We start from the raw sequence: 12,348 nt of genomic DNA on the forward strand, positions 1-12,348 counted from the left end.
ATACAAGACTGGCCCCAACACTGAGCCCTGGACAATACCGCTTGTGACCGGCCACCAAAGGATTTATTTCCCTTCCCAACCACACCCTGGGCTCCACCGTCCAGTCAGTGGTTTACCCACCAAAGCGTACACCTAAGCCATGAGCTGCCAGCTTCTCTAGGAGAAGGCAGTGGCAAACGCTGCCAAAGGCCTTACGGAAGTCCAGGTAGAAAACATCCACAGCTTCTCCCTCAGGCACTCAGCGGGTCATAGAAGGCGATCAGACAGGTCAAGTAGGACAGTCCTTTCATGAATGTGTGCTGGCTGAGCCTGATCCCCTGCTTGTCTTGCATGTGCTTAGTGAGCACAGTCCAATGAACCGCTCCATAACCTTCCCTGGTACTGAGCTCAGACTTGACAGGCCAGTCGTTGCCCAGACACTCCATCCGGACCTTGCTGTGGCTGGGTGTCCCTTTGGCAAGCCTCTGGTGGTCTGGGACCTCCCTTGCTAACCAAACCCTGCAAAGAAGACATTCAGCACTTCAGCCTTTTCCTCATCCTTGGTAGCAGTATTCCCCGCTTCCTCACATCCAATAAAGAATGGAGATTCTCCTTGGCTCTCTTTTTGCTGTTGGTGGATTTGTAAGACCATTTTTCGTTATCTCTTACAGCAGTGGCCAGGTAGGGTTGTAGCCTGGTTTTTGCCTTTTGACATTTTCTCTCTTCCTATCGCTCATTAAACCATGCCCCTCAGCGCCTCATCCACCTGTCCCTTAAACACCTCCAGGGAAGGGGACTCAACCACCTCCTTGGGAAGTTTCTTTAGTCTCTTCGTTTTCACTTCCCCATCACTCAAGGCCTTCATCCAGGTCATTGATAAAGACATTGAACAGGGCTGGACCCAGCACTGAGCCCTGGGGAACCCCACTTGTGACCGGCCTCCAGCTGGAGATAACTCCATTTGCCACCGCTCTCTGGGCCCGGCCGTCCAACTGGTTTTCAACCCAGGAGAGTGTGCGCCTTACCCAAGAACGTCTTTCTGACCTTGCCCTCTTACGCCAAACCCATAATATACTTCCCCCTTCGAAGCAGAAAAGATGCGTGGTAAACAAAGTGTTCTTATGGCCAATTTTCAGCAAAACAAAATTTTTGTTGGGAAAGTTCAGGCCACGGTGTGAAGACCCACTGGTGTGAAAGATGTAGAGATAGCATGTCATATGAATTTCACTATCGATTTAATGGGAGACACCTCAAAAGCTTTCCTTAACCTTGCTACACGTGTTGAAATCTTCCTCGTTAAGGTGGTAGGAACCTTGGCTGGCGGGTCTTGCGAGGCTATGGTGAATGAACCTCACGTCATAGTGGAGCCGGAGCAGCCCGAGCCCCCCCACCACAACCGTGGCCCTTGTTCCCTCTGCAAGGTGCTCCCTGCTCAGACAACGTGATACCCGCCACCCCGCGGTCGCCCAAGGGCAGCAATGTTGGGCTACCAGGGTTTGATTTGCCTCTGAATGCCAAGGAAGGCACTTCAGGATCCCCATGGCACAAAGGCAACGTGCGCGGCTGGGGAGGGGGACAAATTATTCCCATTGGCTCAACGTGGGAGCACAGAGAGCTGGGGGGGTCGGTGAAAGCAGAGCCCAGGGCACAAGTCCTTCTGGAAATGCTCCTCAGCTCTGGGGCAGCTGAGCAGCCGGCACCCTATGCCCACAGCCCCTGGGAGAGTGATGCAGAGACACGCAGAGACGCAGCCTTTGTTCAAACACACCATTTATTGGAAACTTTGTACACTGTAAATATGCCAGAGGGAATGGACTCTCTCCAAGAGATGGGGACGGTCACCGTGCAAGGGGGAAACAGGAGTCTCCGGCACGAGCCTCCTTGCAAGGGGCTCTTCAGCTGTATCGGGACCGACCACCCCGAGTGCGCTTCTGCTCTGGAGGGGAGGTGTGGCAGCAGTTCCCTGAGTGTGACTGATAGGTAAGGGTTCTTGTGGGATACGGCTAAATAGCTACAAGGACGAAAACTACAATAAACAGACTATAAGCAAAAACAAGACCTCTTTCAGTGACTCTTCACGAACAGCCTTCCGAGTCGATATTGCAGCTGTTGGAAATCACGCAACATGTCGGCAGAGGCCGCTGGATCCTGTGTGAGGCGTTGGAAGAGATTGAGTGGCTTGGCCTCTCTGAAGGATGGCGGCAAGCTTATCTCCTCGGGCACGTTCTCATTGCCAAGGAAGAAGTGTTTGAGGCACTTCTCCTCCAGGCAGCAGAGCACGTATTGCATGATGTCTCGCAGCCGCAGTAGCCAATTCTTGCTGCACCAATCTGAGAGGGGGATTGTGGTCAGGAGGTGCATGACAGCTGTCTTGAAGGTATAGGTGGAAAAGCTTGTGTCCGTCAGGCCGTGGGCGCAGTAGTGAAGGCATTTGAGGTGGACGCGGCCGCGTGGGACCTGCCTGGCCTTGTACTTGAAGAACTTCACCTCGGCCACAGCGTAGGTCACTGGCCACGTAGTGCTTGGGGTGGAGGTGTCGTCTGGAGCCTGGCTACTTAGGAAGATGTCCGAGTCTCCGTGCTGCACCCCAAAGATCAACTCAATGAAGAGGGTTCTTGCAGAGGCACTTGTCAGCTCCAGCCTGCAGGACCGGCTGGAGGGCAGCATCTTCATGTTGTAGCGCCGCGAATGAGGCACATCCCTCCAGGCTGACATCATGAGGTTCTGGAACCAGTGGGCAGTTTTGTGCACATCTAGGTAGCAGCCTGTGCAGAGGGTGTGTAGGAGGCTGGGGTCCTGATTTTTTGTGATGTCCTTCTGAGAATGGGGGAGGAAGCAGAGCATGTTCTCCTCCATCTGCTGCCATGTGCAGGTGCACTCCAGCTCCACGCGGATGTGGGGGTCTCCTGCTGGCATCTCCCTTGTGGTGCCAAGCTCCAGGTTGAAGGTGTGGCCGCGAGGTGCCTTCAGGGGCAGGAGCAGCTGGTGGACAGCATCATCATCACAAGGAAACCAGCCTTCGTAGGAGGTGCCTACACTGATGGCTTGTTGCAGCACAGGGTAGCAACTCTTGCACAACTGCTTTTGGAAGGCCCAGAGGAGTTCTTCCACCAGCGTCTCCACCACCAGGCTAGCGTAGATCACGTACTGCACTGGCCTGCAAGAGCGCCTTTCAAAAATCCCGACCCGATCCCTCTCTTCATCAGATACTTCTCCTTCACTTTCTTCCTCCTCCTCTTCAGCCTCCTCCTCTTCCTCCTCCACCTCCTCCTCCTCTTCAACCTCAACCTCCTCCTCCTCTTCAGCCTCCTCCTCTTCCTCCTCCACCTCCTCCTCCTCTTCAACCTCAACCTCCTCCTCCTCTTCAGCCTCCTCCTCTTCCTCCTCCACCTCCTCCTCCTCTTCAACCTCAACCTCCTCCTCTTCAACCTCCTCCTCCTCCTCCTCCACCTTCAACATGTTGCAGCCAGACCTTTCCTCCGTGCTGCTGCTGTCTGCCTCACGGCTCCTTTTCCTCAAGCATGAGCAGAGGCCCAAGAGCAGGACCAGGCCTCCAGCAATCACCCACAGGTGCCACTGCTGCAAGGCAGTAGAAAGTAGAGCTCCCCAGGCAAAGTACCACTTCTCCTGTGTCTTCATCTCCAGGGACAACTCCTCTAGCTCCTGCCATAGCTGAGCCATCTCATTCTCCAGGAACTGGGCACGCTGTGCCATGCGCTCACGCGTGGCCTCATCCAGCTCATCCCCAGCCAGGGGCAGCTTCTGGATGAGGGTTAGAAACACACGGACGAGGAATGAAGTGGCAGCCATGGCCTGCAGGAGGAAGGAGAAGAGGGGTTCAGAGGGGCTGGGCTGGAGGGAGCTTGTGGCAGGGGAGAGAGACCTTTGGGGCAGGCAGGAGTGGGGACGAGGCAGCTGGGAGGCAGTGATGCCTTTGAACCGCGCCCTGCCCAAGGTGCTCCTGCGAGCGGCTGGGGCCTCGGTGCTGGGGCAGAGCTGACCCTCCCTGGGACCCAGGTTTCTGCCCCAGCCCTCGTCCAGCCCAGCCTCCCCCCACGCACGCACTCACCACCCTCCCACGCCGCACTGGTCAGGGCTGCCTGCCGGTGCCTCTATAACCTGCCCCGTGGAACCTCGTCCTTTGTGATGTCACAGGCACCGGAGCGCACCATGGGCACCGGAGCACACCGCGGGCACCGGAGCACACCACGTGCTCACCCCCCAGCCAGCCCCACCCCCAGCTCAGCGACTTTCAGCTGTCCCTTCCCTGCTCCTGCTGGCCACACCATTTCTGACCCACACCAGGATGCTCTTGGCCTTCTTGGCCACTGGAACCCCTGCTGCCTCATGCTCAGCCACTGTTGACCTGCACCACCAGGTCCTTTTTCCACCAGGCAGCTTTCCAGCGGCTCTTTCCCAGCCCTGGAGTGATTCATGGGGTAGTTGTGACCAAATTGCTGGCCCTGGTGTCCTGCCTTTTTCAACCCCGTAGACTCGACCTTGGACCATAACCCTGCCTGTGCACACCCCTCTGTGGAGGCATCTTGCCCTCAGGCATGTCAACACTCTCAGCCAATTTGGAGTCATCTCTATTCAGGGAGCACTCAATCCCCTCATCCTTATGAATAATCACAGAATCACAGAATCACTAGGTTGGAAAAGACCCACAGGATCATCAAGTCCAGCCAACCATTCCTATCAACCACTAAACCATGCCCCCCAGCACCTTATCCACCCATCTTTTAAATACCTCCAGGGATGGGGACTCAACCACCTCCCCGGGCAGCCTGTTCCTGTGCCCAGTGACCCTTTTCCATGAAAAATTTCTTTCTGATGTCCAGCCTGAATGTCCTTGGGCGGAGCTCGAGGCCATTCCCTCTTGTCCTGTCCCTTGTCACTTGGGAGAAGAGGCCAGCACCCTCCTCTCTACAACCTGCTTTCAGGTAGTTGTCGAGAGCCATAAGGTCTCCCCTCAGCCTTCCCTTCTCTAGGCCTAACAACCCCAGTTCCCTTGACTTCAGGGCCATTGGGAAAATGATGGAGGGCTCTGGGGCACAAATAGTATTCTGCTCCATCCAAAGGCTAAATAGGGAGGAGCTGGAAGTCAGGAAGAAGAATTCGATTAATGCCTGGCTCCGAGCCTCGTATGCGGGAAGGGGTTTTGGCTTCTTTGATCATGGGGTGGCTCACGCACCCCCAGACTTTGTTGCTAAGGATGGGACACGTGTGTCTCCTAGCGAGGCTAAAGCCCTTGCTAAAAACCTAGCTAAGCTCATAAATCGAGCTTTAAACTAGATGTGAAGGGGGAGGGGGTTGAGACCAGGCTAGACAGGAGCGAGTTTGGATGTGGGGCACTGGTGATTCGGAGAGGGTGTGCTGGAGAGGACCACTAGTACATCACCACACAGAAAGTGGAGGAGAACACACCTGGGGGTGCTAAGGGAGATACGGACACTCTGGCGCTAGCTACTCCAGTTACCAGGCAATTGGGAACGAACTCTGTTCCCTCTAAGAGGGCTGAAGGCTCGGCAGCTCAGCTGAAGTGCATTTACACCAATGCACACAGCATGGGGAATAAGAGGGAAGAGCTGGAAGCTGTCGTAGGGCAAGGAGCCTATGATGTCGTTGCCATCACGGAAACGTGGTGGGACGACTCATATAACTGGAGTGCAGCTATGGTGGGTACAAACTCTTCAGGCGGGATAGGAAGGGCAGGAGAGGAGGCTTGGTAGCCCTCTTTGTAAGGGAGGACTTGGACACCATTGAGATGGATTGTGGCGATGAGGAGATTGAGTGCCTGTGGGTTAAAATCAGAGGAGCCCACCAGAAGGTAGATTTTGTGATGGGAGTCTGTTACAGACCACCCAGCCAAGGAGAAGCAGCTGATGAGCTCTTCTATAAACAGCTGGGGTTAATCTCTAGATCAATGCCCCTCATTCTTGTGGGAGACTTCAATCTTCCTGATATCTGCTGGAAGTAGAATAGAGCAGAAAGGAAGCAGTCTAGGAGGTTCCTGGAGTGCGTGGAGGACAACTTCCTTGCACAGCTGGTGAATGAACCAAGGGAGGGTGCCCTCCTGGACCTGCTGTTTGTGAACAGAGAAGGCCTTGTGGGGGATGTGGCAGTAGGTGGACGCCTAGGACAAAGCGATCATGAGATGATAGGGTTTTCTGTTCTAGGTGAAGTGAAGAGGGTTGTTAGTAGGATGGTAGCATTAAATTTCCAGAGGGCAGACTTTGAACTCTTCAGAAGGCTGGTTGGCAAAGTCTCGTGGGAGACAGTACTTAAGGGCAAGGGAGCCCATGAGGGCTGGGAGCTCTTCCAAAAGGAAATCCTAGCAGCTCAAGAGAAAGCCATCTCCATGTTCCGGAAAAAAAGCCGGCAGGGGAGAAAACCAGCTTGGTTGAGCAGAGAGATCTTGAGTGATATCAAGAAGAAGAGAAACATTTATGAGCTCTGGAAGAGGGGACAGGCCTCTTGGGTGGACTACAGGAGGGAAGTGAGATTGTGTAGAGAAAAAATCAGAAGGGCTAAGGCTCAACTAGAAATCAGATTGGCAAAGTCTGTGAAGGATAACAAAAAATCTTTCTATAAATATATGAATAATAAATGGAGGACTAGGGAGACCATACAGTCCCTATTGGACGCAGAAGGAACAACAGTGACAGGGGATGAGGAAAAGGCTGAGGTACTTAATGCCTTCTTTGCCTCAGTCTTTAATTGTAAAGAAAGTTGTCCCCTCTGTGTACAAACCCAGGAGCTAGAGGAGCAAAATGAGGCTCCCATGATCCAAGAGGAGGTGGTCAGAGCCTTGCTAGCCCAGCTAGACACCCACAAGTCTATGAGGCCGGATGGGATTCATCCAAGGGTATTGAAGGAGCTGGCGGATGTGCTGGCCAAACCCCTTTCCATCATCTTCCAGCAGTCCTGGAAGACTGGGGAAGTTCCGCTGGACTGGAGGCTGATGTTGTGCCCGTCTACAAGAAAGGTCGCAGGGAGGATCCAGGGAACTACAGGCCTGTCAGTCTGACCTCAGTGCCAGGAAAAGTCATGGAGCAGGTGATCTTAAGTGCTATCATGAAGCACATGCAAGAGAACCGGGTGATCAGGCCCAGTCAACACGGGTTCACAAAAGGCAGGTCTTGCCAAACTAACCTGATCGCCTTCTATGACAAAGTGACTCGGCTGCTGGGTGAGGGAAAGGCTGTGGATGTATCTTCCTGGACTTCAGTAAAGCCTTTGACACAGTTTCTCACAGCGTTCTGCTTCGGAAACTGTCACCTCTGGCCTGGACAGGCGCACACTCTCCTGGGTGGAAAACTGGTTGGCTGGCCGGGCCCAGAGAGTGGTGGGAAATGGTGTGAAATCCAGCTGGAGGCCAGTGACAAGTGGGGTTCCCCAGGGCTCAGTACCGAGTCCAGCCCTGTTCAGTGTCTTTATCAATGACCTGGATGAAGGCATTGAGTGCACCCTTAGCAAGTTTGCGGATGACACTAAGCTGGGTGGAAATGTGGATCTGCTGGAGGGTCGGGGGGCTCTGCAAAGGGTTTAACAAGGCCAAGTGCCGGGTCCTGCACTTGGGGCACAACAACCCTGTGCAGCTACAGGCAGTGGCCCAGGTGGCCAAGAAGGCCAATGGCATCTTGGCTTGGATCAGAAATGGCGTGACCAGCAGGGCCAGGGAGGTTATTCTCCCTCTGTGCTCAGCACTGGTGATACTGCTCCTTGAATCCTGTGTTCAGTTCTGAGTCCAGAGAAGAGCAATGAAGCTGGTGAGGGGGTTGGAGAACAGGTCTTACAAGGAGCGGCTGAGAGAGCTGGGGTTGTTTAGCCTGGAGAAGAGGAGGCTGAGGGGAGACCTCATTGCTCTCTATAACTACCTGAAAGGAGGTTGTAGAGAGGAGGGTGCTGGCCTCTTCTCCCAGGTGACAGGGGACAGGGCAAGAGGGAATGCACTCAAGCTCCGCCAGGGGAGATTTAGGCTGGACATCAGGAAAAAAGTTTTCACAGAATGGGTCATTGGGCACTGGAACAGGCTGCCCAGGGAGGTGGTTGATTCACTTTCCCTGGAGGTGTTTAAGGCACGGGTGGACGAGGTGCTAAGGGGCATGGTTTAGTGTTTGATAGGAATGGTTGGACTCGATGATCCGGTGGGTCTCTTCCAACCTGCTTATTCTATGATTCTATGATTCTAAGTGCAGGACCCGGCATTTGGCCTTGTTAAACCTCGTGCCGCTGGTCTCAGCCCAGCGGTCCAGCCTGTTCAGATCCCTCTGGAGCCTCCCAAGCCTCCAGCAGATCCACACTTCCTGTGTGATCTGCAAACTTGCTAAGGGTGCACTCAACATCTTCATGCAGGTCATTGAATAATAAAGATCTTATACAAGACTGGCCCCAACACTGAGCCCTGGACAATACCGCTTGTGACCGGCCACCAAAGGATTTATTTCCCTTCCCAACCACACCCTGGGCTCCACCGTCCAGTCAGTGGTTTACCCACCAAAGCGTACACCTAAGCCATGAGCTGCCAGCTTCTCTAGGAGAAGGCAGTGGCAAACGCTGCCAAAGGCCTTACGGAAGTCCAGGTAGAAAACATCCACAGCTTCTCCCTCAGGCACTCAGCGGGTCATAGAAGGCGATCAGACAGGTCAAGTAGGACAGTCCTTTCATGAATGTGTGCTGGCTGAGCCTGATCCCCTGCTTGTCTTGCATGTGCTTAGTGAGCACAGTCCAATGAACCGCTCCATAACCTTCCCTGGTACTGAGCTCAGACTTGACAGGCCAGTCGTTGCCCAGACACTCCATCTGGACCTTGCTGTGGCTGGGTGTCCCTTTGGCAAGCCTCTGGTGGTCTGGGACCTCCCTTGCTAACCAAACCCTGCAAAGAAGACATTCAGCACTTCAGCCTTTTCCTCATCCTTGGTAGCAGTATTCCCCGCTTCCTCACATCCAATAAAGAATGGAGATTCTCCTTGGCTCTCTTTTTGCTGTTGGTGGATTTGTAAGACCATTTTTCGTTATCTCTTACAGCAGTGGCCAGGTAGGGTTGTAGCCTGGTTTTTGCCTTTTGACATTTTCTCTCTTCCTATCGCTCATTAAACCATGCCCCTCAGCGCCTCATCCACCTGTCCCTTAAACACCTCCAGGGAAGGGGACTCAACCACCTCCTTGGGAAGTTTCTTTAGTCTCTTCGTTTTCACTTCCCCATCACTCAAGGCCTTCATCCAGGTCATTGATAAAGACATTGAACAGGGCTGGACCCAGCACTGAGCCCTGGGGAACCCCACTTGTGACCGGCCTCCAGCTGGAGATAACTCCATTTGCCACCGCTCTCTGGGCCCGGCCGTCCAACTGGTTTTCAACCCAGGAGAGTGTGCGCCTTACCCAAGAACGTCTTTCTGACCTTGCCCTCTTACGCCAAACCCATAATATACTTCCCCCTTCGAAGCAGAAAAGATGCGTGGTAAACAAAGTGTTCTTATGGCCAATTTTCAGCAAAACAAAATTTTTGTTGGGAAAGTTCAGGCCACGGTGTGAAGACCCACTGGTGTGAAAGATGTAGAGATAGCATGTCATATGAATTTCACTATCGATTTAATGGGAGACACCTCAAAAGCTTTCCTTAACCTTGCTACACGTGTTGAAATCTTCCTCGTTAAGGTGGTAGGAACCTTGGCTGGCGGGTCTTGCGAGGCTATGGTGAATGAACCTCACGTCATAGTGGAGCCGGAGCAGCCCGAGCCCCCCCACCACAACCGTGGCCCTTGTTCCCTCTGCAAGGTGCTCCCTGCTCAGACAACGTGATACCCGCCACCCCGCGGTCGCCCAAGGGCAGCAATGTTGGGCTACCAGGGTTTGATTTGCCTCTGAATGCCAAGGAAGGCACTTCAGGATCCCCATGGCACAAAGGCAACGTGCGCGGCTGGGGAGGGGGACAAATTATTCCCATTGGCTCAACGTGGGAGCACAGAGAGCTGGGGGGGTCGGTGAAAGCAGAGCCCAGGGCACAAGTCCTTCTGGAAATGCTCCTCAGCTCTGGGGCAGCTGAGCAGCCGGCACCCTATGCCCACAGCCCCTGGGAGAGTGATGCAGAGACACGCAGAGACGCAGCCTTTGTTCAAACACACCATTTATTGGAAACTTTGTACACTGTAAATATGCCAGAGGGAATGGACTCTCTCCAAGAGATGGGGACGGTCACCGTGCAAGGGGGAAACAGGAGTCTCCGGCACGAGCCTCCTTGCAAGGGGCTCTTCAGCTGTATCGGGACCGACCACCCCGAGTGCGCTTCTGCTCTGGAGGGGAGGTGTGGCAGCAGTTCCCTGAGTGTGACTGATAGGTAAGGGTTCTTGTGGGATACGGCTAAATAGCTACAAGGACGAAAACTACAATAAACAGACTATAAGCAAAAACAAGACCTCTTTCAGTGACTCTTCACGAACAGCCTTCCGAGTCGATATTGCAGCTGTTGGAAATCACGCAACATGTCGGCAGAGGCCGCTGGATCCTGTGTGAGGCGTTGGAAGAGATTGAGTGGCTTGGCCTCTCTGAAGGATGGCGGCAAGCTTATCTCCTCGGGCACGTTCTCATTGCCAAGGAAGAAGTGTTTGAGGCACTTCTCCTCCAGGCAGCAGAGCACGTATTGCATGATGTCTCGCAGCCGCAGTAGCCAATTCTTGCTGCACCAATCTGAGAGGGGGATTGTGGTCAGGAGGTGCATGACAGCTGTCTTGAAGGTATAGGTGGAAAAGCTTGTGTCCGTCAGGCCGTGGGCGCAGTAGTGAAGGCATTTGAGGTGGACGCGGCCGCGTGGGACCTGCCTGGCCTTGTACTTGAAGAACTTCACCTCGGCCACAGCGTAGGTCACTGGCCACGTAGTGCTTGGGGTGGAGGTGTCGTCTGGAGCCTGGCTACTTAGGAAGATGTCCGAGTCTCCGTGCTGCACCCCAAAGATCAACTCAATGAAGAGGGTTCTTGCAGAGGCACTTGTCAGCTCCAGCCTGCAGGACCGGCTGGAGGGCAGCATCTTCATGTTGTAGCGCCGCGAATGAGGCACATCCCTCCAGGCTGACATCATGAGGTTCTGGAACCAGTGGGCAGTTTTGTGCACATCTAGGTAGCAGCCTGTGCAGAGGGTGTGTAGGAGGCTGGGGTCCTGATTTTTTGTGATGTCCTTCTGAGAATGGGGGAGGAAGCAGAGCATGTTCTCCTCCATCTGCTGCCATGTGCAGGTGCACTCCAGCTCCACGCGGATGTGGGGGTCTCCTGCTGGCATCTCCCTTGTGGTGCCAAGCTCCAGGTTGAAGGTGTGGCCGCGAGGTGCCTTCAGGGGCAGGAGCAGCTGGTGGACAGCATCATCATCACAAGGAAACCAGCCTTCGTAGGAGGTGCCTACACTGATGGCTTGTTGCAGCACAGGGTAGCAACTCTTGCACAACTGCTTTTGGAAGGCCCAGAGGAGTTCTTCCACCAGCGTCTCCACCACCAGGCTAGCGTAGATCACGTACTGCACTGGCCTGCAAGAGCGCCTTTCAAAAATCCCGACCCGATCCCTCTCTTCATCAGATACTTCTCCTTCACTTTCTTCCTCCTCCTCTTCAGCCTCCTCCTCTTCCTCCTCCACCTCCTCCTCCTCTTCAACCTCAACCTCCTCCTCCTCTTCAGCCTCCTCCTCTTCCTCCTCCACCTCCTCCTCCTCTTCAACCTCAACCTCCTCCTCCTCTTCAACCTCCTCCTCTTCAACCTCCTCCTCCTCCTCCTCCACCTTCAACATGTTGCAGCCAGACCTTTCCTCCGTGCTGCTGGTGTCTGCCTCATGGCTCCTTTTCCTCAAGCATGAGCAGAGGCCCAAGAGCAGGACCAGGCCTCCAGCAATCACCCACAGGTGCCACTGCTGCAAGGCAGTAGAAAGTAGAGCTCCCCAGGCAAAGTACCACTTCTTCTGTGTCTTCATCTCCAGGGACAACTCCTCTAGCTCCTGCCATAGCTGAGCCATCTCATTCTCCAGGAACTGGGCACGCTGTGCCATGCGCTCACGCGTGGCCTCATCCAGCTCATCCCCAGCCAGGGGCAGCTTCTGGATGAGGGTTAGAAACACACGGACGAGGAATGAAGTGGCAGCCATGGCCTGCAGGAGGAAGGAGAAGAGGGGTTCAGAGGGGCTGGGCTGGAGGGAGCTTGTGGCAGGGGAGAGAGACCTTTGGGGCAGGCAGGAGTGGGGACGAGGCAGCTGGGAGGCAGTGATGCCTTTGAACCGCGCCCTGCCCAAGGTGCTCCTGCGAGCGGCTGGGGCCTCGGTGCTGGGGCAGAGCCGACCCTCCCTGGGACCCAGGTTTCTGCCCCAGCCCTCGTCCAGCCCAGCCTCCCCCC

At 54.6% G+C, this 12,348-nt stretch overlaps 2 protein-coding genes across 2 annotated transcripts; both read right to left on the reverse strand.

Annotated features, from left to right (window-relative positions):
- Nucleotides 1–2,043: 2,043 nt before the first annotated feature.
- Nucleotides 2,044–3,789, reverse strand: LOC138720694 (inositol 1,4,5-trisphosphate receptor-interacting protein-like 1). Its single transcript, XM_069857040.1, has 2 exons — nucleotides 3,394–3,789; nucleotides 2,044–3,213 (listed from the first exon to the last, which is right to left on the reverse strand). Exons 1-2 carry the CDS (start codon nucleotides 3,787–3,789, stop codon nucleotides 2,044–2,046), a joined length of 1,566 nt encoding a protein of 521 aa, XP_069713141.1.
- Nucleotides 3,790–10,402: 6,613 nt separating this feature from the next.
- LOC138720695 (inositol 1,4,5-trisphosphate receptor-interacting protein-like 1) lies at nucleotides 10,403–12,103 on the reverse strand. Its single transcript, XM_069857041.1, has 2 exons — nucleotides 11,708–12,103; nucleotides 10,403–11,572 (listed from the first exon to the last, which is right to left on the reverse strand). Exons 1-2 carry the CDS (start codon nucleotides 12,101–12,103, stop codon nucleotides 10,403–10,405), a joined length of 1,566 nt encoding a protein of 521 aa, XP_069713142.1.
- Between the last annotated feature and the right edge of the window lie 245 nt (nucleotides 12,104–12,348).

Source organism: Phaenicophaeus curvirostris, chromosome 5 (genome assembly GCF_032191515.1).
Source record: "Phaenicophaeus curvirostris isolate KB17595 chromosome 5, BPBGC_Pcur_1.0, whole genome shotgun sequence".
Lineage (NCBI taxonomy): Eukaryota > Metazoa > Chordata > Aves > Cuculiformes > Cuculidae > Phaenicophaeus > Phaenicophaeus curvirostris.

What these genes read in the sequence shown, in the direction of transcription:
- LOC138720694 (XM_069857040.1), bottom strand. Translation starts at nt 3,789, where the DNA reads ATGGCTGCCACTTCATTCCTCGTCCGTGTGTTTCTAACCCTCATCCAG. An exon ending in AGGAGGTTGAAGAGGAGGAG is followed by an intron (nt 3,214 to 3,393) that starts GTTGAGGTTGAA and finishes GAGGCTGAAGAG; the next exon opens with GAGGAGGAAGAAAGTGAAGG.
- LOC138720695 (XM_069857041.1), bottom strand. Translation starts at nt 12,103, where the DNA reads ATGGCTGCCACTTCATTCCTCGTCCGTGTGTTTCTAACCCTCATCCAG. An exon ending in AGGAGGTTGAAGAGGAGGAG is followed by an intron (nt 11,573 to 11,707) that starts GTTGAAGAGGAG and finishes GAGGCTGAAGAG; the next exon opens with GAGGAGGAAGAAAGTGAAGG.